General features: G+C 38.3%; 1 protein-coding gene across 1 annotated transcript; it reads left to right on the top strand.

The window, feature by feature from the left end:
- The first annotated feature begins 344 nt into the window (after positions 1 to 344).
- On the top strand, positions 345 to 26,673 carry LOC119789063 (SEC14-like protein 2). The gene is made up of 12 exons (XM_038293829.1): positions 345 to 475; positions 4,226 to 4,301; positions 16,287 to 16,330; positions 16,671 to 16,733; positions 18,387 to 18,575; positions 19,059 to 19,154; positions 19,236 to 19,296; positions 19,386 to 19,469; positions 22,498 to 22,604; positions 22,679 to 22,818; positions 25,110 to 25,279; positions 26,236 to 26,673. Exons 1-12 carry the CDS (start codon positions 422 to 424, stop codon positions 26,364 to 26,366), a joined length of 1,215 nt encoding a protein of 404 aa, XP_038149757.1. The 5' UTR covers positions 345 to 421; the 3' UTR covers positions 26,367 to 26,673.
- The last annotated feature ends 456 nt before the right edge of the window (positions 26,674 to 27,129 follow it).

The raw sequence follows: 27,129 nt of genomic DNA, 5'->3' as shown, positions 1-27,129 counted from the left end.
ATTGCTTATGTGAGTAAGAGCGGATTGCATACATTTATTGCTCAACCCTACTTATGTAATAACTTCTGCTGATTTGAATCAGTGGAGAAGAGAGGAATCAACATAGAGTCACTGAATCCAGGTGAGAAACTACTTTCAGGTGGATGAAAATAAGCATATCAATGTAAGGACTTAATAATTAGCATCTGAATTTTTTGGGGGGAGTGTTTTGAGCTGCACTCCAAATGTTCACCATGGTATCACTGCCTTTCTGAAGTTTTCAGCAGGTAACCAGTTTTGGCAGGGTGAAAGTCCACCTTCCTCTCTGTGTGTTTGAGAGGGAAAATGTGAGAAGAGGCGTGGCCTTTTGACTGGTCTACCTGGATTTACCTCCTCCCACTCTCATTCACAGCCGCAGCTCTGACAGAACCACAGCTGAGACATGAGCGGACGAATCGGAGACCTGAGCCCAAAGCAGGCGGAGAGCCTCACTGAGGTCAGAGAGGAATCCCTAATCTCTAATTTCTGAAGATCTTAGTGCAAATTGTTGGCAGGGGTTTTGTTTTTTTGTGAGCTTGATGGCTGCTGCTGTTAACTTTTCAAGGACACTGATTCAGCTTGTGGTGAAAACATACCTTCTTTTTTGCTTTAATCTGGACGTAAGCAGAGACTGGAAATATTTTTCGAAATGGATGACATTTCCTTAGCATCTTTGTTTAAATTACGTCTTTTTCAGATTGTTCTAACAGGAAACACTCAACAGAAGTAATCAATTTGTTTGCTTTTTTACTCAATCAAAACTAAAAGCAGGTAACAAGCCTTGATCTAAAAAATTCAAGCACAGTGTGCAATTTCACAAATTTCCATTATACGTAAGTATCTCATTATATATGAGTTGAAAGTCTCAGTTTTTATATTTGTTTTTGCCTTAGAAATTGTTATTTATAATTACATAGGAGTGGGTCTCGCATTTATAGAGATAGACCTACGGCAGCGCAGAGCTAACTAGTGAACTTAAATGGCCTTTGCTTATATAGTGATAACTGTAGATATTGCCATTACGCTTGAAAGTGACTGTGGAAAGTTAGGCCTTCATAGATTAATTACAGTTCCTTTTCTATCTCTACTTCTGTCTCCTTGAACCCCAGTCGGCCTCGGCAGATGGCCGCTCACACTGAGCCTGGTTCTGCTGGAGGTTTCTTCCTGTTAAAAGGGAGTTTTTCCTCTCCACTGTCGCTACAAGCATGCTTGGTGTGAGGGATTGCATTCGAGTCAATGAGTCGATGCAATCAACTGGTTTTCCTTAGATAGAAAACTTTGAATCAATTTAACTGGATGATCTGTTGAATTGTAAAGTGCCTTGAGATGACATGTGTTGTGAATTTAGGCTATATAAATAAAGTTAACTGAATTGAACTGAATCTCAAGGCGCTTTACACTTCTCCAGATCTTACAGTGAAATTGATTCAAAGTTTTCTATCTAAGGAAAACCAGTTGATTTGGTCGAAAAAGAAAGTTGAAAAAGAGAGCCAAATGGTGTAATCTGAGTATACAAGAAAGTGTTTCCCTACCATTTAAAGGCTATTAGTAAATTATCACTTCTGTAACACACAGCCAGGCAGACGAGCTCTGAGCCAGCTCCCATGTCAGAGGATGAAGAGAGCACATCCAGCCAGTCACAGTCAGAGAAACAGGACTACACTGAAAAACAGGCCGATCTCCAACATCTATAAACAAGGATGTTGATGGCAGCAGCACAGCTGATATTTCTCTCCAGGATGGAGTCACAGCCAAACAGGAACAGATGAAGCTGCTATAAGAAAAAGCAGAGAGAGCAGAACATTAGAGATTGAACTAACAGATTCTGCAGAGTGGGAGAATAGAGATAGAATGAAGCAAATTTATGAAATTGGGTTTTTTATGTCCTCCAGCAGTCTAAAGATGACGTGTGTTGGTAATTGGCACTATAGAAATAAACTGAAATGAATATTTCTTGATCTCTTCTGCTATTGATCCCCCAAAAGCACCATAGTTTATAGATATTGAAACTCACCTCAAGGTTATTACTGGATTTTTACTGCTTAAAGTCGTAGGGAAGTCATATTTAAATGTCATTTAAATGTACTCTTTATCAGATATATTGTCCAGAAATTTTGAAAACTTCAGTAAAAAAAAAAATCTTGTCTTAAAAATTAGGGTTTTTTCCGTTATCTGTTGGCCAATATCATATATCAACGGTCATCTGTCAATCTAATTTTTTGGTCTTAGCATCTTGATTCATATGTCACAGCTAATATACGCAACAGTATATTTCTTTACTTTCCCATTGAGTTCTATTCCAAACCAAGCTTCTGCCACCCTGGCGTCCTCTTCCACATCATCTTCGTCCCCGCTTTCCTCCTCATTTCAGGCTCATCAGACATAATAAGTTACAGACAGCAGATTAAAACCTTTGTTCAGTGCTGCAAGGAACACTTTCTGATTCCTAATGTCCAAAAAACACAAGAACTGATCTTTGCCCCCCGAGGGCAGTTGAACAGCACTCTCCAGTGTTCATCCGTAATCAAATAATTGCACAAGTAGAGTCCTACAAATATCTTGGATTACAAATTGACAAAAAATTAATTTAAGATTGCTAATTTATTTTCAATGAATTAGCAGTCCGTGATAATAGATTATCATGGATTGCTCAGGTAGATTACGTATGCAACAGGGTCCAGCAGTGGCTATATTTTTTGCCCAGGTTGAGGGCCTTTGGTTTCAGTCAGAAAGTCCTGCTGCACTTTCATTGTGCTGTAATAGAGAGCATCATAACATTTCTGCCTGGTTTGGTGACCTGTCTCTCTGTCCAAATGAAGGCCAAACTTAATTGTCTTACCCAAAGAGCAATAAAGTTGTTCGGAGTCAAGAAGCACCCTTCACTTCTGACCATCTTTAATGAGAGAACCGCTACAAGAACTCATTCGTTCTACTTTCCGTCAAAGCGGTAAACAGTATCAAACAGTACGGTAAATAATGGAATAGGCAATGGTATCCCAAATTTTATTCTAAACTTATATTTATTCCTTTAGACAGACAGTGGAATAACTTAAAAGCGTTAACTTAAACTAGCGGGTCTGCAGAAGCAGCCGCTAGGGCCTCTATCACCGGAACGTCCTTAGAAGAGAAACACAGGTTAGTGACAACAATATTCTGACGGAGGATGATTATGAACGCGTGAGTCACTAACCTGTTTGACAGTTCAGCCCGTGACCCAGAGAAAGAGGATGATTCGAGCCGGTCGGCTGACAAGGCGCAGCGGACGCTGCCAGGGAGTTCCAGATGCTAAGCCTAGATGGTCCGAGCTGACAAAGGAAGGCAGGATAATCCACAGGGCGAAGTAAGGAGGCAGATCCAGGTTCAGTCGACAGTAGAATCAAACAGGGGTCTGAAGACGGGTCAGGCAAACAGATCAGACAGAGACAGGCAGGCTCAAAAGTCTGAATACAGAAATGGGTCAGGATCGGGAAAACAGAACGTTAGATACTAGTGACGCTCAAAAACTCTCTACGCCAAAGGCTCAAGAATAATCTGGCAATGATGGCTGGGATCAAGGACTTTAAACAGAAGCAGGAGCAGGTGGATCAGATGAGCCGTGATGAGAACAGAGAACTAGCAGAGCTAGAGGTGAATGACATGAGCCATCAGCGGCAAAATATGACAAAAATGTTTTCTCTTTTCTCAAAAGAACAGAACCTGCTAACAGAATCTGCTCTTAGTATGTGATCTCAAAACGAGACCACAAAAAGACTGGGAAGATCTAAGATTGTAAGTCTTGGTTAGATGGACAGTTTCTGCTGAGCTTTTTGTTCTAACTGCGATCGAGTCCAAACTCTTTTTCAGGTTCGTTTCTTGCCAGGTTTTTAGTTTATTTGCATAGATGCCTAAACTGTTGATTTTAGAGATTTTCTAACCTTCCTTACTACCTTATCTTATCTTACTAGACAGATTTTATTTTATTTACTGTGTGAAACTTAACAAGAGAAGGTTTTTTTTAAATGTCACCGATGTTGGATCAAATGAGTTCATTTATTTAATGAAATTATTATCTACAAACTAGATTAAATGCATAAATGAGGAATGCAGAGTATTTTTTACATATTCACCCAAAAGGACAGAACTATGATGGCAAATTCAACTCTTGCTTTTCTCTCTTTTTTCCTTTTATTATTATAATTTGTAATGGAAAAAATGTATTTGCTTTCAGTTTCGGGAGCGGATTCAAGATGTCCTCCACAGCCTCCCGGCTCAGCATGACCACTACCTCCTCCGCTGGCTTCGCGGTGAGTCGCAACTTGTTTAGTCCTTTACTAACAATAAAAAAACAAAAGTAAACCAAGTAGATTTAGTAACATCATTAAATCAAGCTGTTTGGTTGGTGTTGAGTCAGAAAATGTGCTGGTAAAACCTGGGCACCTTTTAGGGAAGGTCAGATGATTTGCTCATCAACTGGAAACAAGGTCTGTTTCAGTCTGCTCTGGTCTCCGTTTTCTTCTTTTTCCTTTTAATTTGCTCTTAATTTTTCAGATTGCCAGTGTTAATAAGCGCGATACATTTTTTTTTCAGGCCGATACTGATTATACATCAGTCAAACCAATCCCAAATATTTGCTGCTGGTGTTTTTGGGCCGAATATTAGAGTTGATGTTGCTTTTTCCTCAACAATTTACATGATGAAAAATGACCTAAGTCTCATGTTGGGTTTTAATCCAGAGAAATGTGAGTTTGAAAGATTACGAGGAAATAATCAACACAGAGACAGGGTTTTTCGAGGTCAGCCTCTGCAGAAGCGGAGAGAAGGTGTTAGCTCAGAAACCAGCACCTTCTCACACAGATCCCTTCATAGCAAAAGCCTTTTATTAACAGTTTACAACATCATAAGGCGGGCCTAAAACAGAAGACCCAGTAATGATTATCTGGGAGGATGCAGGTAATAAGATAGTGTGAATTGACCAACTGGCTGGATGGAAGTCACACAACCGTGTGATTCTGCCTCATGACCTACTGGAGGTCATAAAAGTTTATGACCCTTCTGGTTGAATCACAGGATACAAATGTAGCATCTTCTTTCTTTCAATGTTTCATATGTCCACATAATAATTTTTATAATTATCACTCTAACATCTCAATTTAAACAAACAAACAAACAAACAAACAAACAAACAAAAAAAAACAAAACAAAAACATTTAGTCATAAGTCAAGCTAAACTTGAATAATTTAGTCATCTAATGGCTAATGTAGCTGTTCCCTTACTTTTCTTGCTGGGACCCCCCTTCTGTTTACACTTTTTGCGCCCCTTCAATCGCTCTAACCTCCCTCCAACCTTTTCACCAGATGATCAAAGAAAAGTCTTTTTATATTAAAATTATGTAAACTATAATCTAATTTGAAGTTCAATTGCTTTAAGTTTAGCTGTTTATTCTGTTGTGTAACAGAATTAAACATCAAAGTTAATCGTCATTAATTGATTTTCCAAACAAGCATCACCTACTGATGTGATCGATTAACCGTAAACCGTAGTAAACAGACTAACTGAAGCCGACAGCTGAAAGAGCGACGCACTCAGAGGAGGTATTATGCCAAAATTGTAAAAAATTATAGAAACCTTTGGCATTTTAAATGGAAAATCCTTTTTTTCTCCATAAAAGTGTGGCATCGTTTTAGATTCACTTGGTTTCAATTCAGCATAAAATATTCTACACGGCATCTTTTACTATCTGATTATTAATAAATTAATTGGAAAATTGAAATGACAGATAAATTGATTATCAAATTAACCATCAGTTGCAGCTGTTCTGTCAATAAATAAGTCAAAAACTCTGAAAACGAGTCTTTTATTCAATTTATTTCCATCACACACCACTGCAATTACACTGTGCAAACTCTAGGGGGGGAACCACTGTAAAATATTAATCAGCAAACTCATGCATATATCCACAGATACATAGGGGTAGGCACTGGAGACATTTCCCCTGCCCTTATTTTTGTCCAAAAACAATTTTAGTCTACAGTATACAGACACTCGTCGAGCACTAGGACCATGCAGAAAACAGCAGCTCAAGCCTAAGCCTGCTCGTCACCAGAAGCACGATCCGGAAAATGAGCTGATGGCGCATGCTCATCCAGATATACATCTGTGTCGCCCTCGATTTTGTTAAGAAGACCTAAATTAGGTTTTTACATCCCCAAAAATAGTAACTATACTAAAATATGTGTTAAAAGTTAATAATATATTTCCTGAAAAAAAAGAAATGCCTTAAAATCCTTTCTGTTTTATCACTCGTCTTTAACGGAAATGGGATCCTACGCTACTTTCGGGAGCTAACTTTTTCAGCTTTGGATTTAAACATAAATCTAGTCTTTTTGAGTTTTGTGTTTTCCTTTCATTTTAACCTTATGCTATATGGTGCGTAATCTAAACAAAGAAGCAACTAAAATGCAGATAAACATGGTTTAATCATATTGCCGGACTGCTCTGAGCATGTCCCATGATGACGTCAGAGAAGAAGTTTAACTGAGAAAATGTAAAAAGCGTCAAAAGTGCATCAGAAAAATCAGAAAGCTTTTTTTTAAAGATTTGTTTTAGCATTACTTAGTGGGATAAGGATAGAAATAACTGATTTTAGTACCAATATTACATTATTTATGGAAACCCGGATATATATCTGTTCGCACATGTGCAGAGCAGATCGTGCTTCCTTGAAATAATATATTTAGATAAAACGCACTTGAAATAAGACAATGCAATTGTGTTTTCTTATTTTAAATGTAAATTGACTTTGTTCCATTAGCAAAATGTCTCTTTTATTTTCTCAGTTCAAGAATAAATGCACTTATTTTAAGAAAAAATGACTTATCTAGATTTTTATCTTATTCCAGTGTGTAAGTTGCACTGCAAAAACGATCTAGAAATAAGTAAAAATTTCTTAAATTAAGTATATTCACCTTTAATTTGAGAAGGTAAATGAGATAGTTTGCCAATGGAATGAGTAATTTTACTCTTAAAATAAGATAATTAGATAATATGCATTTGAAATAAGACAATGCAATTGTATTTTCTTATTTTAAGTGTAAATTGTCTTGTTCCATTGGCAAAATGTCTCTTTTACCTTCTCAGTTCAAGAACAAATGCACTTATTTTAAGAAAAAATAACTTCTCTAGATTTAGATTTTTTGCAGTGTGGGAACTTGTTTTTTGCATTTGTTCACGTGATCTAGAAGAGCTTTAATATCAGACGCTTTAATTTACACAAACCTTTGTTTTTAATGCTCGTGCGTCTGTTTGGTTATTAGACTCGCAGCCAGGATGTCTGAAAAATAAAGAGTTACATTCAAAGAACTGTATAACACCCCTCATAAAACACTTTCACTGGCTCCATAAAGCAGCAGATCCACTTCAACATCCTCCACCGCATCATAAAGCTCTCAATAACCTTGTTAAATATGTTTAGTTTTATTAAAAGTACTGTTAAAAAAATTCAACAAAAAAGGAAAAAAGCAAAAAATACAATCTATGAATGTGATCCTATATATCCAGGCTCATAATAGAGTGTAAAGCTATGTGTTTTTATTCTACATGGGTTGTTGCAGCCCCAAATTATCCAATTGTTCATGTTTTGTCAGGAGAAGCATAGCAGAGATGCAAGACAATGTGAAGGAAACATACAGAGAAGAACCACCAGAAAACACACCAGACTTGAATATAACAGTTATATTAAAAAACTCTTGCGTCCCGCGTGACTTCTGAAATCAAAATTTCCTCCATGCACGCATACAAGATGAATGCTAACGTCGTCCAAAAATATCGTCCATCTGATGTATCGGTCGGTTTCTAATACTGATCATTTTACCATAGAGTCAAATTCAACCTTTTTACACTCCTAAGCTGATAAAAAATATTCACTGCAAAAAACTGAAATCTAAGTAAGTCATGTTTTCTTAAAACAATTGCATTTTTTCAAGACACTTTTCCAATTGAACAAGACAATTTACATTTAAAGCTACAGTGTGTAATTTTCAGCGACATCTAACGTCCAGACTGCAGACTGCAGCAACATGAACATCTCCTCCCCACCGCTTCTCCCCCCCAACAGTACGGCGAGCGTTACGGGACAAAATGTCTTCCACGACGTCCGCATCACCTACCTTCTCAAGTGATGAGGTTTGTTTACATAGATAATTTTAATACTGCCATCTATTGTTCAGTACCGTCTCAGTTCATCTCTCTCAACTTGCCGTAGTTACTTTCGAGCGTAATGGCCGATCTCGCAATCGCTAGTTTGTTGGCTCTGCGCTGCCGTAGAGCAAAGATGTCTGCCTCCATGGCTGCGAGACCCGCTCCTTTGTAATTATAAATAACGAATTCTAAGGCAACGCAAATATTAAGGTTAAGAGGTTGAGCTCATAGATGATGATAAAATAACATAGTTATGTATAATATATTACATTTCTGACTGTATATCCCTGTAATTATTACACACTGTAGCTTTAAAATAATAAAAAGCAATTGCATTGTCTTATTACTAGTGCATATTATGTAATTATTTTTATTTTAAGAGTAAAAATACTCATTCCATTGGCAAATTACCTCATTAACATACTAAAATTAAGGGCAAGTACACTTGATTCAAGAAATTTTTACTTAAATTTAGATCGTTTTTGCAGCGTAGGTGTTTCACCTTAATAAGAGAAAACATGGATTCAGGGAATTCCTTTACTCCTACGCTTTTACTCCTCTATTCAGTAACCCGCCTCATGACCTCTCAGTAACCGCCTCGGGAAAGGAAAACACAAGAGGTCAGCTTCCTCTGAAAATAAAACCCAAACAAAGGGAGAAACCCACAACCAAACCGGTTCCTAACCTGACACCGTGAGCGATTTCAGCCGAGGTGTGAGGAGGATTAGCAGAGAAAGGCTGAAGGGGACTGTTGTCCTTCTGCTCCCTTCTCTGTTATGTTTGTCCAGATCTGACTATTTAATGCAAGTAAACAGTTTAAATGTTGTGCAGCAAACTTTAAACAAGCTCCATCATGTTTTTTCTTTAGCAAAGGGTCTGCTTGGTGGTGAGCGTGCATACAGGCCATGGTAATTCCAGGTCTTTCTAAAAACCTCCACATGTGGTCTCTGACTCTTGGACAACTCTTCTGATAATTCTTTTCACAGAAATCTTGTGAGAAACACCTGGTCGTGGTCAGTTTATGGTTAAATTATGCTCTTTCCTCTCTGGATTAAGGCCCTAACAGTTCTCACTGGAACATGCCTTTTTGCTCCTTCCTTTCTTCACGTCTTCAATACTTTTTCTCAATTTCACTTTATTACACATAACTTAATTTCTGACATTTCCTAATCTCATAACATCTATGGTTTGATTTCTTTGCATGTGTGGATTGCATGGATTTTTACCAACATCTGGTGAAAATCTCGTCAATAGCAACTCTAGAAATGTATTTACTGAGAAAAATGGTTACACGTTCAGTAATTACTTTACCCGCTGTACATTTAGTTAAAGCATAATCAAATGCTATGACTGCATTTATTTCATAATATCATTTGGCCTTGCATGTACAGCCATAACCATCCCATCACATTGATTGTGAAAACCAACTCACAACGATCTACTTGCTCTATTGACCCTGAGGGTCCCCACCCCTACTGTGGGAAACCCTGTTGGATACATTATCGGCACAAAGATTTTTGTTGTAAAGCCTTTAAGTTGATTATTAATTATCATGATTTTATGTATTGACGATTAAAATGGGACATTTGAGATAATAATATTACATCAGATAAATGAAAAACAGAAATGTAGACTTAATGAAAAGTATGTGTATTAACTGCTCAAAGGTTTTTATTTTCAAAAGGGACTTTTAATCTGGTAAACAAGCTTAATCAGAACCTATATTCTAATTTTGATAAAGATTGAGCACTGGAAAACGTAGAAATAAGTCAAAATTTCTTAAATCAATTGATTTGCCCTTAATTTGAGTAGGTAAATGAGATTTTTGCCCAATGGAATGAGTATTTTTACTCTTAAAATAAGATCATTAGATAATATGCACTTGAAATAAAACAATACAATTGTGTTTTATATTTTAAACATAAATTGTCTTGTTCCATTAGCAAATTGTCGCTTTTACCTCCTCAATCCAAGAACAAATGCCCTTATTTTAAGAAAAAATGAGTTATCTAGATCTTGATTTTTTTCCAGTGTCCTTAACTGAACTTCATGTACACTCACCGGCCACTTTATTAGGTACACCTGTCCAACTGCTCGTGAACACTTAATTACTTTCAGCCAATCACATGGTGGCAACTCAGTGCATTTAGGCATGTAGACATGGTCAAGACAATCTCCTGCAGTTCAAACCGAGCATCAGTATGGGGAAGAAAGGTGATTTGAGTGACTTTGAACGTGGCATGATTGTTGGTGCCAGAAGGGCTGGTCTGAGTATTTCAGAAACTGCTGATCTACTGGGATTTTCACGCACAACCATCTCTAGGGTTTACAGAGAATGGTCCGAAAAAGAAAAAACATCCAGTGAGCGGCAGTTCTGTGGGCAGAAATGCCTTGTTGATGCCAGAGGTCAGAGGAGAATGGCCAGACTGGTTCGAGCTGATAGAAGGGCAACAGTGACTCAAATAACCACCCGTTACAACCAAGGTGGGCAGAAGAGCATCTCTGAACGCACAGTACGTCGAACTTTGAGGCAGATGGGCTACAGCAGCAGAAGACCACACCGGGTGCCACTCCTTTCAGCTAAGAACAGGAAACTGAGGCTACAATTTGCACAAGCTCATCGAAATTGGACAATAGAAGATTAGAAAAACGTTGCCTGGTCTGATGAGTCTCGATTTCTGCTGCGACATTTGGATGGTAGGGTCAGAATTTGGCGTCTACAACATGAAAGCATGGATCCATCCTGCCTGTATCAACGGTTCAGGCTGGTGGTGGTGGTGTCATGGTGTGGGGAATATTTTCTTGGCACTCTTTTGGCCCCTTGGTACCAATTGAGCATCTTGCAATGCCACAGCCTACCTGAGTATTGTTGCTGACCATGTCCATCCCTTAATGACCACAATGTGCCCAACTTCTGATGGCTACTTTCAGCAGGATAATGCGCCATGTCATAAAGCTGGAATCATCTCAGACTGGTTTCTTGAACATGACAATGAGTTCACTGTACTCAAATGGCCTCCACAGTCACCAGATCTCAATCCAATAGAGCATCTTTGGGATGTGGTGGAACGGGAGATTCGCATCATGGATGTGCAGCCGACAAATCTGCGGCAACTGTGTGATGCCATCATGTCAATATGGACTGAATAGGGATAGGGACAAAACTCCCTGAGGAATGCTTCCAGCTCCTTGTTGAATCTATGCCACGAAGAATTGAGGCACTTCTGAAGGCAAAAGGGGGTCCAACCCGTTACTAGCATGGGGTACCTAATAAAGTGGCCGGTGAGTGTATACTGCTGATGTGTTCGCACTGATAGTGACGGGATGGAGTGGTTCTAAAGTTATCCCCATGTAGGGGTGCATGTATATTGGTTATCCTATGATGAGAAGTGTAACAATTCCAACACCTTTGCTCAGATTCTGTTCATGGTGGAGAATCCTGCTTCACAGCAGCAGGTTGAGCCAAACATCCTCTAAATGTGCAGGGTCATCTTTGAGCACCATTTCACTTTTCTTTCACCAGTTCACCACAGTTCTTCCAGCAGTCCACACTTTCTCTGCTCTCTTTTTCTCATCATCTTCTCCTTCTTTCCCATCGCCCGGCTTCCAACAGGTTTGCCTGCTGTGTCTAAAAGTAGCAGCAGCAGCAACCCGGACTGACAGCAGCTCATTGGCTAATTTGGATCACATGCAGCCTGGAGCCGGATGCTACAGAGGGCTTTACCGTATTAACAGGAGAAGCGGCGCAAGTGAAATTAGACACTGCCGTCGGAAAACATGCAGTTATCTATAAATGTTTTAAATCAGATTGGGTCTGGATTAGCCAGCAGGTGGGTCCGGATCCAGCTCGCGGTCTGCTAATCAATGACTCCTGATATAGTATAATTTTTCAGATAAAGTCTTACAAATTGCGTTTTGATTGATCACTTTCTCTGCTTATTTCCTCTGGAGTGAAGCCTGAAGACTAATCTCTATCAGTCTGCTAGACGTTGGCAACAACATTATTATTGGTCAAGATCGAGTGTTTTTATTGGGCTTAAAGCAAAGAAAATGTTTTCTGGTAAACACAATATAAAAAGAATGCAACTTGTAAAACTCCATCTAAAAGAGATAAAATTTGAAGAAGAAAAATTATTAAAGAAAAATATATATTTTTTCTTTCTGAAACCATACAATTTGAACAAAATAATATGGGAAAAAATGAAAAAGTAAAATCTAAGAAAACACTTTAGTTACTCTCAAATCATTTGATTGATTAAAAAGTTTTTCAATTTTTTTTGGTTAATATAATGGAGCAAAATTCACTCCATACTAACCCTGGGTCAGCTCTTTGGAGCAGTGATGCATCTAAAGTAGCAGCTCTCAGGGAGTGGAGACGGGCATCCCTGCCTGATATACATTCAAGGTTAATCTCAGTGGAAAATAACCGATCTGCCCCCTCCTCCCCACCCTGAATCACAGTAGCTCACACAGGTAGATACTAAAGTCTGCATTGCCCAACCCAGACAGGCGGGGCTCTCTGCCATTCAGAGGGAAATAATTGTCTGATTGCAGGGAGTGATGCACCAATTAGACTAAATTAACAACATGAGTCATCCAAGGGGACACCTGTCACAGTGAGGCACGGTGTGTGGCTCGTAGCAATGGGAAGACAGTACCAAACCAATAAAGTTTAATTAATCCATCTTATTATCCACAGCCTGCTGGTTCTGATCTGATCAGAAATGTCAGAATGAGGAGAGTCGTTCAGCAATACCTCACTGTTGGCGCACAGGTCTGCGTCCATCGGCAGCGCGTGTTTAGACACGCTTTCAGCTGATTCATGTAACATGTCGATTCATGTTGGAGAAGCAAAACCACCTGCGGATTTTTCCTTTTATTCTTAATAATCTGTACCTAAGGCTGGTTTGTAGAAAGTAAAAGACTCTTAAATAACAGTAAACATTTTGAAATAATGAAAAAAACAAAACAGGAAAAAGTTCTGCCCTTGAACAGAACATAGGAAGGTAAAGAAGGGAATCTATGGAGTGAATGTTGTTTCATTATTGTTGCAAGCAAAGAATCGGTTCTTTAAATGGACATTTATAAAAACAACAGGAAAAAAAGTATATTAATTAGAAATTTCATAAAAAGCAATCCAGAAATTAAACTTAGAAAAACTTCTTTAGAGGAAAATTGAGTGTACACTGCAAAAAAATGTATTCAATTAGGTGTATTCACCCTTAATTTGAGTAGGTAAATAAGATAGTTTGCCAATGGAATGAGTATTTTTACTCTTGAAATAAGATAATTAGATAATATGCACTTAAAACAAGACAATGCAAATGTGTTTTCTTATTTTAGATGTAAATTGTCTTGTTCCATTGGCAAAATGTCTCTTTTATCTCCTCAATCCAAGAACAAATGCGCTTATTTTAAGAAAAAATGACTTATCTAGATTTGGATTTTTTCCAGTGTAACTTTGCCGTTTCCTTGGTTTTTATTTTTTCACATTATTTACTTTGTAATATTTTTTTTTTCAAATATGAACCTAGAGTAAGTGTGCAAATCATTTTTTATATTAACCAAAAAAACGTTTTTTGTTTTTTTTTTATGTGATGTTGGAAAAACAAAGTAGCAAATAAATAAAAGAGGAAAGTTGCTTTTTTCTAAGATTTTACTTTAATTTTTTTCCGTTTTTAAGGTTGAGTTTTATAAATTGCACTACTCTTCATATTGCATTTTGAAGATCATGCTCTCTTCACCTTAAACTCAATACCAATCTTACCCTTGAAGCTCACATATAAATGGAAACATTTATGCAAACTTCCTGTGAACCAATAGAAATGCGTGTTCACTCCAGGAAAAGCCTCCCCCAGATGTGAAGAGAATGTGAAGCACAATCTGAAGAGAATGCAACCACTAAAACCTGAAAAAGAGAAATCTAAAAAAATATATAATTAGAAAATATAAAATCTGAAAAATATACTCAATAACATGTGAAATATATGAAAAGTTTAATCACTTAATTGGATTTTTCTTCAAACTTCCATTTGCAAAGTGTGTTTATTGGTTGCAACAGTAATGGAGCAAAGTTCACTCCGTACTCCTAGAAACAGTCTGAGCTCTGGACTGTCTGGTTTGTGGTCCAGAGTCGCTGAAGGCTGAGATCGATGAGGGACCCTGTGACCCGTGGTCTGTGTGCGCTGCCTGTTGACTTTAACCAGTTTCTGTGCTCATTTAAAAACAAGCTGACAGTTTAAACTGTGTCAAAGGTGCAGCTCAGGAGAAAAAGGCTCTGTACATCATATATGCATATTTCTAATGGATTTTTTTTTAAACTTATGATAAAAAAACTAAACCTGCTTTTCATCATTCTCTGTTGCCATTATTGATACATTTAATTTGTATCCTGACTGATAAACACTCTGTTTCTACATCAAAAGGTCCATATGATCCTCTGTCTTCCTACAAAGATCTCCCTGAAACTTCACATTTATCCCCTAAACCAGGGAACCAATTAAAATCAGCGCGGTCCGAATAAAGAAAATCATCATACAGTAAAGGTCCAGAGACATTTTTAATTATAATCTGTTACTTTAAACAGAATTTAACACTGAAATAAAATGAAGTGTTTATGCATCCATGTTATACATTGAATTTCTAAATAGAAAATTATAATAAAAAAATAGTAAATTTTCCCATTTTAAAATCTTAATTATTTTTGAAGTAGAGAAAAACAATATTTCAGTTTGGTATTTCTTTATATTCTTTATGGCTTAATGATAGAGGTGGGCTTTAGGCTGCCCTGCAAGAGCCACCACTGATGCTGTGTCTCTGTTTGCGTTTTTGTCAGGAACTGAAATTTTCTCTTTCCTTGATGTTCTGACCAGAGGCTTTGGGTAGGATTGATTAGAACTTAAAACTGCTGTAGCTCAGTTTATTTAAATAGCATCAGTTGGTCTTTGACCACACAGAGCTGCTGTGGGGAGGCATTATAGGACGGTCTGGCTCTATTTAGTAGTAACCATGTGGCTCTCTGAGAGTACTGTCGTTCTGCCACTAGAGGGTGCCACATTTATGTATGACTTCTAATCGCGCCCGGAACTGGAATTCTATTTAGGCTCAGAAAGGACTGTCTAAACCAGCGATCCCCAACCACCGGGCCGCGGACCAGTACCGGTCCGTGAGTCATTTGGTACCGGGCCGCACAGAAAAAAAGTATATATATATATATTTATGTTTAATTTATCGACGATCAGAGTCTGAGTGATGTTTTATTTTGAAAAATATAGAAAATTGCGGTATTCTCTCCCAATTACATCAGTCGGTGCATCTGTGCCTCTTGACACAGGTTAATTCAGTTCTATAACATCCTATGTTTGTGAAGCGGGATTTTCTGCGGTTACAGCGACCAAAACAAAACTACGGAGCAGACAGGACATCAGGAGCACACTTCGTCTGTCATTGTCTCCGATTACGCCTAGATGGGACCGGCTTGTTGTTTTATTTTGATGCTGTTTGTATTATTTTTTATCATTTTACTTGATAAAATTTACTACAAAACCATGATGGCAATTATTTTACATCTAAGTTCATATATACACACACACCAATTTCAAATGGATGATAACAGTATGGTATCGATATCGGTCGATATTGCACAGCCAGGTATCGGGTATCGGGGCCAAAATATGGCATTGGCACAACACTAATGTATATAACAGTATTTTATAATGGTCAATTGGTTTTTAGTTCTTTTTGTCAAAGCATATAACGTTACTATACACGTTTAAAGGAAACCAGGATAGCTTCTATGCACATTTTCCATTTATTAGATTTACCCTCCGTTGTATTTACTAGTATGTCATACCAAACTAATATTCACATGTTCATATTAAGTGTGTTCCTCCTCCTTTTATAAAAGAAATAAAACTGAAAGTGTCTCCAAAGGGTTGTTGATTTAAAATATTGTGTGGAAGAGATGTAGTTTCCAAACCTGAAATAAAAATCTGATGTTTTTTTTTGTTGTAAATTAAAGAAAAAAAGCCCAAAGCAAACGTTTTTATGGTCTAATGTGAATCTTCTCTCTCTTCTGTTTATCTCTTTCCAGCTCGTAACTTTAATGTTCAAAAAGCAGAAAATATGATCAGAAAGGTGAGATCTATGAGACCTCTTTACAATCTGTTACATACCGTACATGTAAAGACTGATATACCATAGAGAGAGTATACAACATGCTTAAATTATCTGCATGATTGTTAATGTTTACACTACAGTTTATCAACTGTTTATTTTATCTTTTGGCCTCCATGGTGAACCTTATTGATCTGTTAGCTGTCTGCTGCGTGCTCTAATGTCTAAACAACAGTCTGAGGCTTTTTCAGAAATGATGACGACGAAAATTTACACAGAGGAGTGTTTCTTATTTTCTCTTTTTTTTGTTAATTTTTAATTTTCTTTCGTGGACTCCTGCTTCCCTTTGCTGGTCCTACAGCATGTGGAGTTCAGGAAGCAGATGAAAGTGGACAACATCATAGCCGATTGGAAACCTCCAGAGGTAAGAAAAAGAAAACAAACATGTTTTTTCACCTTTACTCGTCTAGTCGGGTGTCATATCGAGCGCCGTCATGCCTTTCGCTTTATAATGCGAACAGAAGGAGGTCCTTTTTTGTTGAAAGCAAAGAACATGTTTTGTAAGTGGAAATGACAAAGAAACAAAAAAAAAGAACACTTTTAATTGGAAAAATAGCAAACCAGAAATTAAACTTAAAAATAATGATTAATCAAAGAAAGATATTGAGAGTAACTTTGCTGTTTTATCAGATTTAGTTTTTTCACATTTCTCTTTCAAATTTCTCACATATTCATTCATACATTTTTTTTGCAGATTTTAAAGTTGTTGTTTTTTTTAATAAAATTTATAATTATACATTTTTTTTATATTGTCTATCTCTTTATTATTTTCCTGTTTAATTGCGTTTTACAGATCTAATTTGCTTGACTTCTGTTGACTTTTATCTGGAGTAAAACATTTTATTGGTTAATGTGCTCTACAAAAGCAATAGAAAATAAAAAATTACAAAAAAAATTTAAATTATAAAATCAGTTTGAAAAAGAACTTTGAAAAAATTCAAATTAAGAAGAAATTTTAATCCTAAATGATATAGAAAAGGGGGGAAATGTCCCCTTCACTTTTTACTGTCCAAAAACAATGTTACATTACACCGGAAATACATCCGCAACGGAAATAGGATCCTACGCTACTTCCGGGAGCTAATGCTTTCAGCTTTGGATTTAAACATAAATCTAGTCTTTTTGAGTTGTATTTTTTCCTTTTGTGTAAACATTATAGTATATAGTGTGTAATCTAAAGAAAGAAACGAGTAAAACGCAGATAAATCATATTTTGCTCGACTGCTCTGAACATGTCCCATGATGGCAGACAAGCTGTTTAACGGTGAAAATTTGAAAAGGATCAAAATTATCTAAGAAAAGTCATAAAACATTTTTTAAAGGTGTGTATTAACATTTTAGTGAGTTAAGCAATTTTTGTACCATAATTATTGAATCCCGGATGTATATCTGGTTGCATATGCGCAGGTGATCCGATGGTACGGATCGTGCTTCCAGGACGGTTCAGGCAGTGACACCGCTTCCCTGAGTTTAGACCGCCCACACGTTCCTCATTTGCCCTCTGTCTTTTCTTGTTTAGCTATATAGTCCCCGTTCTATGTGGTGATTGAAGGATTTAGGGGTTAGAGAGAGAAAGAACTATGAGAACAGGAACTTTTAAACAGAGCGTGCACGAGGAGAAATAGGCATGTGCACGCTCTTGCACGCTTTTAATAGCCATTTCCTCTCAGGAGCGTGTACAGGGTTGTACATGTGAAGAATTTAAATGGCTAAATACACTTAACCGATAATTTTTGGCTCATTTAAAGATTGTTTTTTTGCCGTGCAAAGTTTAATTTCTGGACTGCATTGTTTGTTATTTGGTTGCAACAATAATCAGACAAAATTCCCTCCATCTGTGTTTCTGCTCCTTTCTACGGAGCCCCTTAGGGGACATGAGGAATTTTTTTTTTCTTTTGCGTTCCCTCGCAAAAGTATTGCTTTACCTCGCAAAAAAGAAAAAAAAATCCCCATGTCCCCTAGGGGGCTCCGTACCTTTCAAACAGCAGTTTGATAACTATTGTGCTTTTTCCTCCAGGTGATTGAGAAGTATGTATCCGGTGGGATGTGCGGCTATGACCGGGAAGGGAGTCCCATCTGGTACGACGTAATCGGTCCTCTGGACCCTAAAGGCCTGCTGCTGTCAGCCACCAAACAGGACTTCATGAAGACGAAGATCAGACACATCGAGATGCTGCAGCGGGAATGTCGGAGGCAGTCGGAGAAGGTCTGGAAAGACTTCTCTTCTTATCTGTCCTCTGTTGTCTTCGCTCTTTCTCATTAAAATACTGTTCAAATCTGTCGAGATCATATTGTGGATTGAAATCTTCTGCTTCTATCTGTGGATTATGTTACTTTCTAAAAATCAAACATGCACAAAGTACGTCACTGATGTTGTGAAGACTTTTCAATTTCCCACGGTCCCTGAATGCATCAGCCAATAAATCTGTTGTGCCAAAAGTTTTAGTCAAAAAAAACAAACATTTGCAAATGCAAAAAAAAAGCAACTCTTTAACTTTTTTTTTTCAGTTTTCTGTTGCAAAACTTTTTTCCAATTTAAAATTTTTCCAGTTAAATTTTTTTTTCAGATTCCAATGTTTTTTTCCCCCTATGAATAAACTTTATGGCCCCAAATTTAGCGCCGTACTGATCCCTGCTTCGTCTCTATTCCTCTAACATTTCCGGCCCTCTCTCTGTCTGTCTGCTGCAGCTGGGGGAGAACATCGAGTCCACCACTCTGATCTATGACTGCGAAGGACTGGGTCTGAAGCACATTTGGAAACCTGCTATTGAGACTTACGGAGAGGTTTGTTTTGCACGCTCACCTTCACGACATGCTGTCTCTGGTCCACTTGGACTCTGCCTAAACGGTGCTTTATGGTTGCAGATCCTCACCATGTATGAAGACAACTATCCCGAGGGGCTGAAGAGGGTTCTTCTCATCAAAGGTACATCCACCCATTTTTCTAAATCTCTCTTTTTTTTCTCCCATGTTGTTTTAAACTTGAGGTAAAAATATTTCTGTCTTTTGCTGAAGCTCCCAAAATGTTTCCTATGGCCTACAACCTGATCAAGCACTTCCTGTGTGAGGAAACCCGACGGAAAATCATGGTTTTAGGAAGTAAGAGGACTCTTCTTCACAGCTCAAGCAATAACATTTCTCACATTCATTCCCCTTTATTTTAATTAGTTCACAAAATGACTCAATAAATCCTTTTTTATCCCCTAATTATTTCATTTGGACAAATATTCTTAAATCAGTTGAGATCGGGAAAACTAATAGGAGAAAAAACTTGATAGAAATAAATAATAAAGTGTGTAGCAGCAGGGTGGTTTTAATGCTGGAGGTTTCTTCCTGTTAAAAGGGAGTTTTTCCTCCCCACTGTCGCTACAAGCATGCTTGGCGTGAGGGATTGTATTTGAGTCAATGGCTCTGTCCGAAAACCTAGGACGGGTCCTTCAAGGATGCGGTCTACCTAAACTGGATCCTTCGAAGTCCTTGAAAATAAGGAGGCCAGAAGAGTTTTGGCTGTAAATTCGACCAGGTCTACCCTTCGGCGGATTTTACCGCCGTATGCTCTGTTGCTTAGCAACCGTGAACGTTGACACACAAAGCAGGAAAAGAATGAATACAGAAGTTTTCAAAACTATTTATTTATTTCTTTTTTATTGTGAAGTGAACAAAGACTACTGTACACTCACAAGAATCCAGAGCGGAATAAAGGTTCCAACCACCGGGAGCAGGAACAAATAAAATCAAATGTAATGATAGAAACCTTAGTCAGTTAAATAAAATGCTGCTGTCATTCTGCACATCTCTGATGTTGCTGCTATTTTCAAATATCCATTACTGGAAAAATTTCCATAGCTGGATATTGGTTATTTATTCCCCAGTTTTATATTGTTAAAACACTTTAGAATATTTTATTGTTTATATTTTAACTCTTCCCTATTATGTTATTCTTATACATTTTTCTAAGGTCCACATTTGTGTGACCATTTTCAATAATCTTTCTGCTGCTGTAAATTTGCCCATTGTGGGAAAATAAAGGGATTTTCTATTCTATTCTATAAAAGGGGTGAAAATATATAAGTAAATCTAAACAATGTATTTATAAAAAATATATCTGCAAAATCTCTAATATTCAACAACAAAAAATACGTAGTTAAGCATATTGTGCAAAATAGCAATAAAAAGATAAAACTCCTATCAGATTTATAGTCCCGACCCTGCAGATCTATTAGAATCTGTCCTTAAATTCCAGCCAAACCCATTTACACAGTAACAGATAAAACCTTTAGATAAATCAAACTTTACTGCCACATATCTGACTCTATAACCATTAAAACAACTATTTTTCATTAATCTCAGACGAAACTATTAAATTACTTGTATTATGTTAAACTGAACTTCCAATTTTCACCACTGTTCGGCGCCAAGTAACCTTCCTCTGATCACGGCTTGCTTGGTCTCGCAATGAATCCTGGGTAAACCAAGGATAGCGAGGATACATCAGACCCGTCCTTCAAATTGGGCAAAAAGAAGGACGCATTTTAAGGTCGCATAACGAGGACTCTTGGAATCCGACCAGACCTCGGCGCCGCGCTATGACGTAATGGGCCTTCGAATCCGGTCTTCTAAGGATGCGTCCTAGGTTTTCGAACAGAGCAAATGAGTCGATGCAATCACTTAGTTTTCCTTAGATTTAAAACTGAATCAATCTGACTGTATGATCTGGTTGAACTGTAAAGTGCCTTGAGATGACATGTGTTGTGAATTTGGCGCTATATAAATAAACTAAATTGAATTGAATTGAACACGCTTTAACTGCCAGAAGGGGGGAGAAGGGAGTTAAGTGTTTTATACCGGAAAAAAACAAAAATGTTTTTTACTGATCTCTTGGACTTTAAATGGCCTTGTCACTACCTGATCCACACCAGAGGCACGATCCATACATTAATGTATTTTACATATATATAGATCACATCACAATGATTGTAAAAATCATAATCTTTTCTAACCTCCTGATACCAAACAGTAATACATGTTATTATGGAACCTTAGTAAATCCTATTTTCCAGCAGAAGTATTATTGGAGTTATTTTGGGGTCATAATCTGCCTTATTTCATTAGAATCAACCAGCTTTAAAGCACAAGAACTCAAATATAGAGTCTAACACAAAGATTTTAAGCAATGATTAGCATTTAAATTAAAGAATTCAATTCAATTCAGTCTATTTATATAGCTCCAAATTCACAACACATGTCATATCAAGGAACTTTTCAGTTCAACCAGATCATCCAGTTAAATTGATTCAAAGTTTTCTATCTAAAGAAAACCAGTTGAATGCATCGACTCATTGACTCGTAGGAAATCCCTCACACTAAGCATGCTTGTAGCGACAGTGGGGAGGAAAAACTCCCTTTTAACAGGAAGAAACCTCCAGCAGAACCAGGCTCAGTGTGAGCGGCCATCTGCTGAGGCCGACTGGGGTTCAAGGAGACAGAAGCAGAGACACAAAAAGCAGCTGTAAAAGGCGGCTCCATCCAGGAAACACACAGCCAGGCAGACGAGCTCCAAGTCAGCTCCCATGTCAGAGGACGAAGAGAGCATATCCACCCAGTCACAGTCAGAGAAATAGGACTACACTGGAAAACAGGCCGATCTCCAGCATCTATAAAACAAGGGTGTTGATGGCAGCAGCACAGCTGATATTTCTCTCCAGGATGGAGTCACAGCCAAACAGAAACAGACGAGGCAAAGCTACTATGAGAAAAAGCAGAGAGAGCACAATGTTAGAGATTGAACTAACAGATTCTGCAGAGTGGGAGAATAGAGACAGAATGAAGCAGAATGATGAAAAAGGGGACCCTATGTCCTCCAGCAGTCTAAGCCTATAGCAGCATAACTATAGAGATAGCTCAGGATAAACTGAGCCACCCTAACTATAAGCTTTATCAAAAAGGAAAGTTTTAAGCCTAGCCTTAAAATATTTGGTATAAAACTCACACTACATGTTACTAATCATTTAATTGGCTCATTTCTGAAAGGATGCAGCACATAAATCCACTAATATTCCCACATAACATTTAGTTCCTCCTTGCTAATTGAAACCATTTGTTCTTATGTTTATTTACCTGTTACCAGGTAACTGGCAGGAAGTGCTGCGCAAGTACATCGACCCAGACCAGCTTCCCGTGGTTTACGGAGGAACCTTGACTGACCCTGACGGCGACCCTCGATGCAGAACCATGGTGAGAGGAGGAGGGAACCTGAAACGGCTGCACAGTTTGACCGAAGTGATTCACTGACCCCGTTTTGTCATCAGATCAACTATGGTGGAACCGTTCCCAAGTCGTACTACGTGCAGGAGTCGGTGAGAGTCCAGTATGACAGCAGCGCGACCATCAGCCGCGGGTCTAGCCTACAGCTGGAGTATGATGTCACTGCTCCCAGCAGCCTCCTGAGGTACGACAGCAGCTTCGATATATGGTTGAAAACACACCGACATGCAGAGAGAAACAAAGGTCCCGAGACATTTTAATAATAATCTGTTACTTTAAACAGAATTTATGCTGCCCTGCAAGGCTTTAAACCTGGGTTTGAATGGAGACTAAGCCAATCTAAAGCACATATCAAGGAGCTCATTCTGAGCCTGGATCCATATTTATTTATGATTCAGTTCATGGTGGAGAATCCTGCTTCACAGCAGCAGGTTGAGCCAAACATCCTCTAAATCAGTGGTTCCCTAATGGTGTGCCGCGGCACACGTCAAGTGCGGGTGTGCCGTGGAATTTTGTGACAACCATGTGTGGTCATTACAATATAATAACAGAAAAATAAAAAGCCTATACGGTCATATCACTACTTTGTTTGCATTCATTTTCACAAAACAGAGGCAAACTACATTAAAATAATCTAAAAAGAAAAAAAAACTCAAGGAGAACTCCCTGACCACGGAGATGCGCAGGTAGGAATTATCATCCTGTGGCGCAAGGCTTTGGAACAGAGCACGATGGACATGTTCCCGCTGGCATCAGCTGCGCCGCAGGCAGCAAAGGACCACGCATTATATGCCGAACACCTTCAGAGCTTAAAAGAGAGGTTTGAGCGCTACTTTCCACATGTTGCTGACGTTGAGGATTACGACTGGATCCGAGACCCATTCAACCAGGAATCTTCAACAGAAAAACTGACAATGAAAGAAAGAGAGGAGTTCGCAGAGCTCCGTGCGGACCGCACATTAAAACTCAAATTTAGTGAGCTCCCACTAGATCAGTTTTGGTTGGCTTCTGCATCAGAATACCCAAACATCTCACGCAATTGAGCAACTTCTTCTTTTCCCCACTACTTACCTGTGTGAGCTGGCATTCTCTACTCTGGTTTACATGAAGAATAACAGGACGTCACGGCTCTCTGTTGAACAGGACTTGCGTGTGGCCCTCTCCTCAGTGCCACCAAGGATTTAACAAATCTGTGCGCACCGACAGGCACACGTGTCTCACTAATTTGTAAGCAGACAAAATATTTACAACAGCACACGTTTCAATGCTGATAAAAAAAATGTTACATTTATTATTTGTAGTTCAGGACAATGGACAGTGCAGCTTCCTTGCATTGACAGTTCTTTGTGCTTAATTTCTGCTGAGTTTTCTTTGCTTCGTTTTTAATTTTGTGAACCATGATTTTAATAGGCATGTGGCTGCTTTGATGAAGCCTATTTTGATGAAGTTTCAAATAAAATTTTGGAATATTTTGTTAATAAATATTTCATGAGTAATATAGTTGTCTTGTCACAATTTATTTTGAATTAGTACATAATTATAACAAATATTTTGCTAAACACGATGGATGACACAGGTTTTAAAGGCTCTTTAGCACAATAAGTGTGCCTTGAGATTTTTCCTTCTCCTTTGGTGTGCCTTGGGCACAAAAAGTTTGGGAACCACTGCTCTAAATGTTCAGGGTCATCTTTGAGCACCATTTCACTTTTCTTTCACCAGTTCACCACAGTTCTTCCAGCAGTCCACACTTTCTCTGCTCTCTTTTTCTCATCATCTTCTCCTTCTTTCCCATCGCCCGGCTTGCCACAGGTTTGCCTGCTGTGTCTAAAAGTAGCAGCAGCAGCAACCCAGACTGACAGCAGCTCATTGGATCATTTGGATCACATGTAGCCTGGTCCGGCACGCTCCGGAGGGCTTTACCGTATTAACAGGAGAAGCGGCTCAAGGGAATTTAGACATGGTTGTCTGACAACATGCGGTCATTTATAAATGTTATAAATCAGGTTGGGTTTCGAAATAGCCAGCAGGTGGGCCCGGATCTGGACCGCAGTCCACTAATCGGTGACCTCTGATATAAATCATACCAATACAATTAGAAATTTACAATTATTGATATACAGAATATTAACTAGACATTAAATATGATCATTTGTATCAGTTATTAAAATAAACCAAAACAAGCATAATAAGCTTTTTAAAATCATAAAATGTAGACAGTAAAGTGTATTATTAGCAATCTTTAGGTATTGTCACAGGACATTTTATCCATCTACTCCCCTCTAAGCTAAACATACCAATCAGGAAGGAGACTTGATTAATTGCTAAGGTTGATAAGAGTTAATCTGGCAGTAAGCAGGTTGATATGTGAAGAACTGAGCTGAGTTCTACGTTCCATCCATCCATCCATCCATCCATCCATCCATCCATCCATCCATCCATCCATCCATCCATCAGTAAGATTCTTCTCCCACACAGGTGGCAGTTTGCCAGTGATGGAGCAGACATCGGCTTTGGAGTGTACCGGCGCTCCAAGGACTGCAAGAGTCAGAAGGTAGCTGAGATGATGCAGGTTCTTCCTAGCGAACGCTACAACGCTCACCTGGTGCCTGAAGACAGCTGTCTGACCTGCTCGGAACCTGGAGTCTGTGAGTATCTCCCTGTTTTGCTTGGTATGCTTGTTCAGACTATATACAGATGTGGACATCTGACACCAGATGTGTGAGAATAAATGTAGTTTATCAATCGCAGCAGGACGCTCTCTGACTGAAACGTCTGAAAATACATTTTCAGTTCAGTTGTGCATTTATTGTATTATTCAACTCCAACCCCAGTAGGGGCGGCAAATATGTTATGTAGCGATATATTGTTCTGTGAACACATGTGTGAGGAATTGCTGAAGAGTCAATGAGTCGATGCAATCAGCTGGTTTTCCTTACATAGAAAACTTTGAATCGATCTGACTGGATGATCTGTTGAACTGTAGATTGCCTTCAGATGACATGTTGTGAATTGGAGCTATAGAAATAAACTGAATTGAACTGAAATTGAATTCTGCATCCTTGTCACAATTAAAATATGTAAATATTACAGAACTGGGTTGTGGATTGATTCCTGTTTCCTCTCTGGCATTAGATCTCTTGTAAATATCAGGCTTTGCTTTAGAATGAAGAACAGCGCCCTCTAGTGGATGAAATCAAATACTACAATAATGAAAACAATTCTAAACAAATAATCAGCAACTAATTGTAAGTTGATTATTTGTTTACATCCCTGATACAATACATACTTTCACACCCTCCACCCCAAACAACACTAAGTGTATAAGATAAATTACAATTTGGCCAAAAAATGAATAACAAAAAATGTTGGGGGGAAAAAAAGCACAAACTAAATACATGTTAATGCAGATATAGATGTACACAACTTTGGTAAGTAACCAAGCCGAATTAATTGCGTGGAATGGAACAAAATAAAAGAATAACACGTAATAAGATAAGGACTAGATTTTATTAATGTGAAGTTAGTCTATTTCCTCTGAGGTTCCAGCAAATTTCCAGAATGTCTACTAGCCGCTGCTGACTGCATCCCTTGTCCTTTGCAGACGTGTTGTGTTTCGACAACAGCTACAGCATCCTCCAGTCAAAGAAGGTGAGCTACAACGTGGAGGTTATCCCTCCTCCGGAGGAACAGGTGCAGCCCCCATGCAGCAGAGGGGATGTGAGACTGCAGTGAAGACGGGGACTTCTGTAAGCTTCCCAGCTGTCGACAAGAAAAATCCTGAGATTAAACCTCAGCATCTCTAAGAGCACTGTGTTTAACTTTCTAATTGGTTGGATCCTTAATTGTGGAGCTAATTTATACAAGGATGACAGGACTAAATGCAGCGCATTGAAACTGAACTGTTGACTATAGAGGCAATAATAAGGAGTCAAGCTGACAGTTTCTTCAAGCATATGTTGTCCAAACAGGAGTAAAGTCATGTTTGCGGCTTTAATCGAGTTCTATTAGCTGGACTGAAGACAAACAAGGCAGGGGTTCCCAAATTGGGGGTCGGACCCCCTTGGGGGTCAAGAGATGCTACAATATTACATTACTATACATTGTTATGTGATCTCTGAGGTATATGGAGGACCAAAATATACCATGAAATAATTGTATTTACGTAACACAAAACACAAACCTTATTTTTCTCCTTAAATAACAACTCTTCATCCTTTACTGCCATCTACTGGTCAGTTTGGAACGTAGATAATGTAGAAGAAACCATCTGACTGAACTTCAATGGGATTTAGGAGCGACCTTTTTATTTCCACATCTCCCTCTCAACTGATTCAGATGGTCATAATAATAATAATTAGGGATGCACGATATTGGGATTTTGGCCGATATCCGATACGCCGATATTTTAAAACTCATGTAGCCGATAACCGATACCGATGTTAAGGCTGGACAAAAATAAGTAGTCATTAAAAATAGCAGTTTTGTTATCCATTTC

The sequence above is a fragment of the Cyprinodon tularosa genome, unplaced genomic scaffold, assembly GCF_016077235.1.
Source record: "Cyprinodon tularosa strain WSP-4 unplaced genomic scaffold, ASM1607723v1 ctg1090, whole genome shotgun sequence".
NCBI lineage: Eukaryota > Metazoa > Chordata > Actinopteri > Cyprinodontiformes > Cyprinodontidae > Cyprinodon > Cyprinodon tularosa.
Note: the sequence above shows the minus strand (reverse complement) of the source record. Positions and strands in the feature narration are given on the sequence as shown.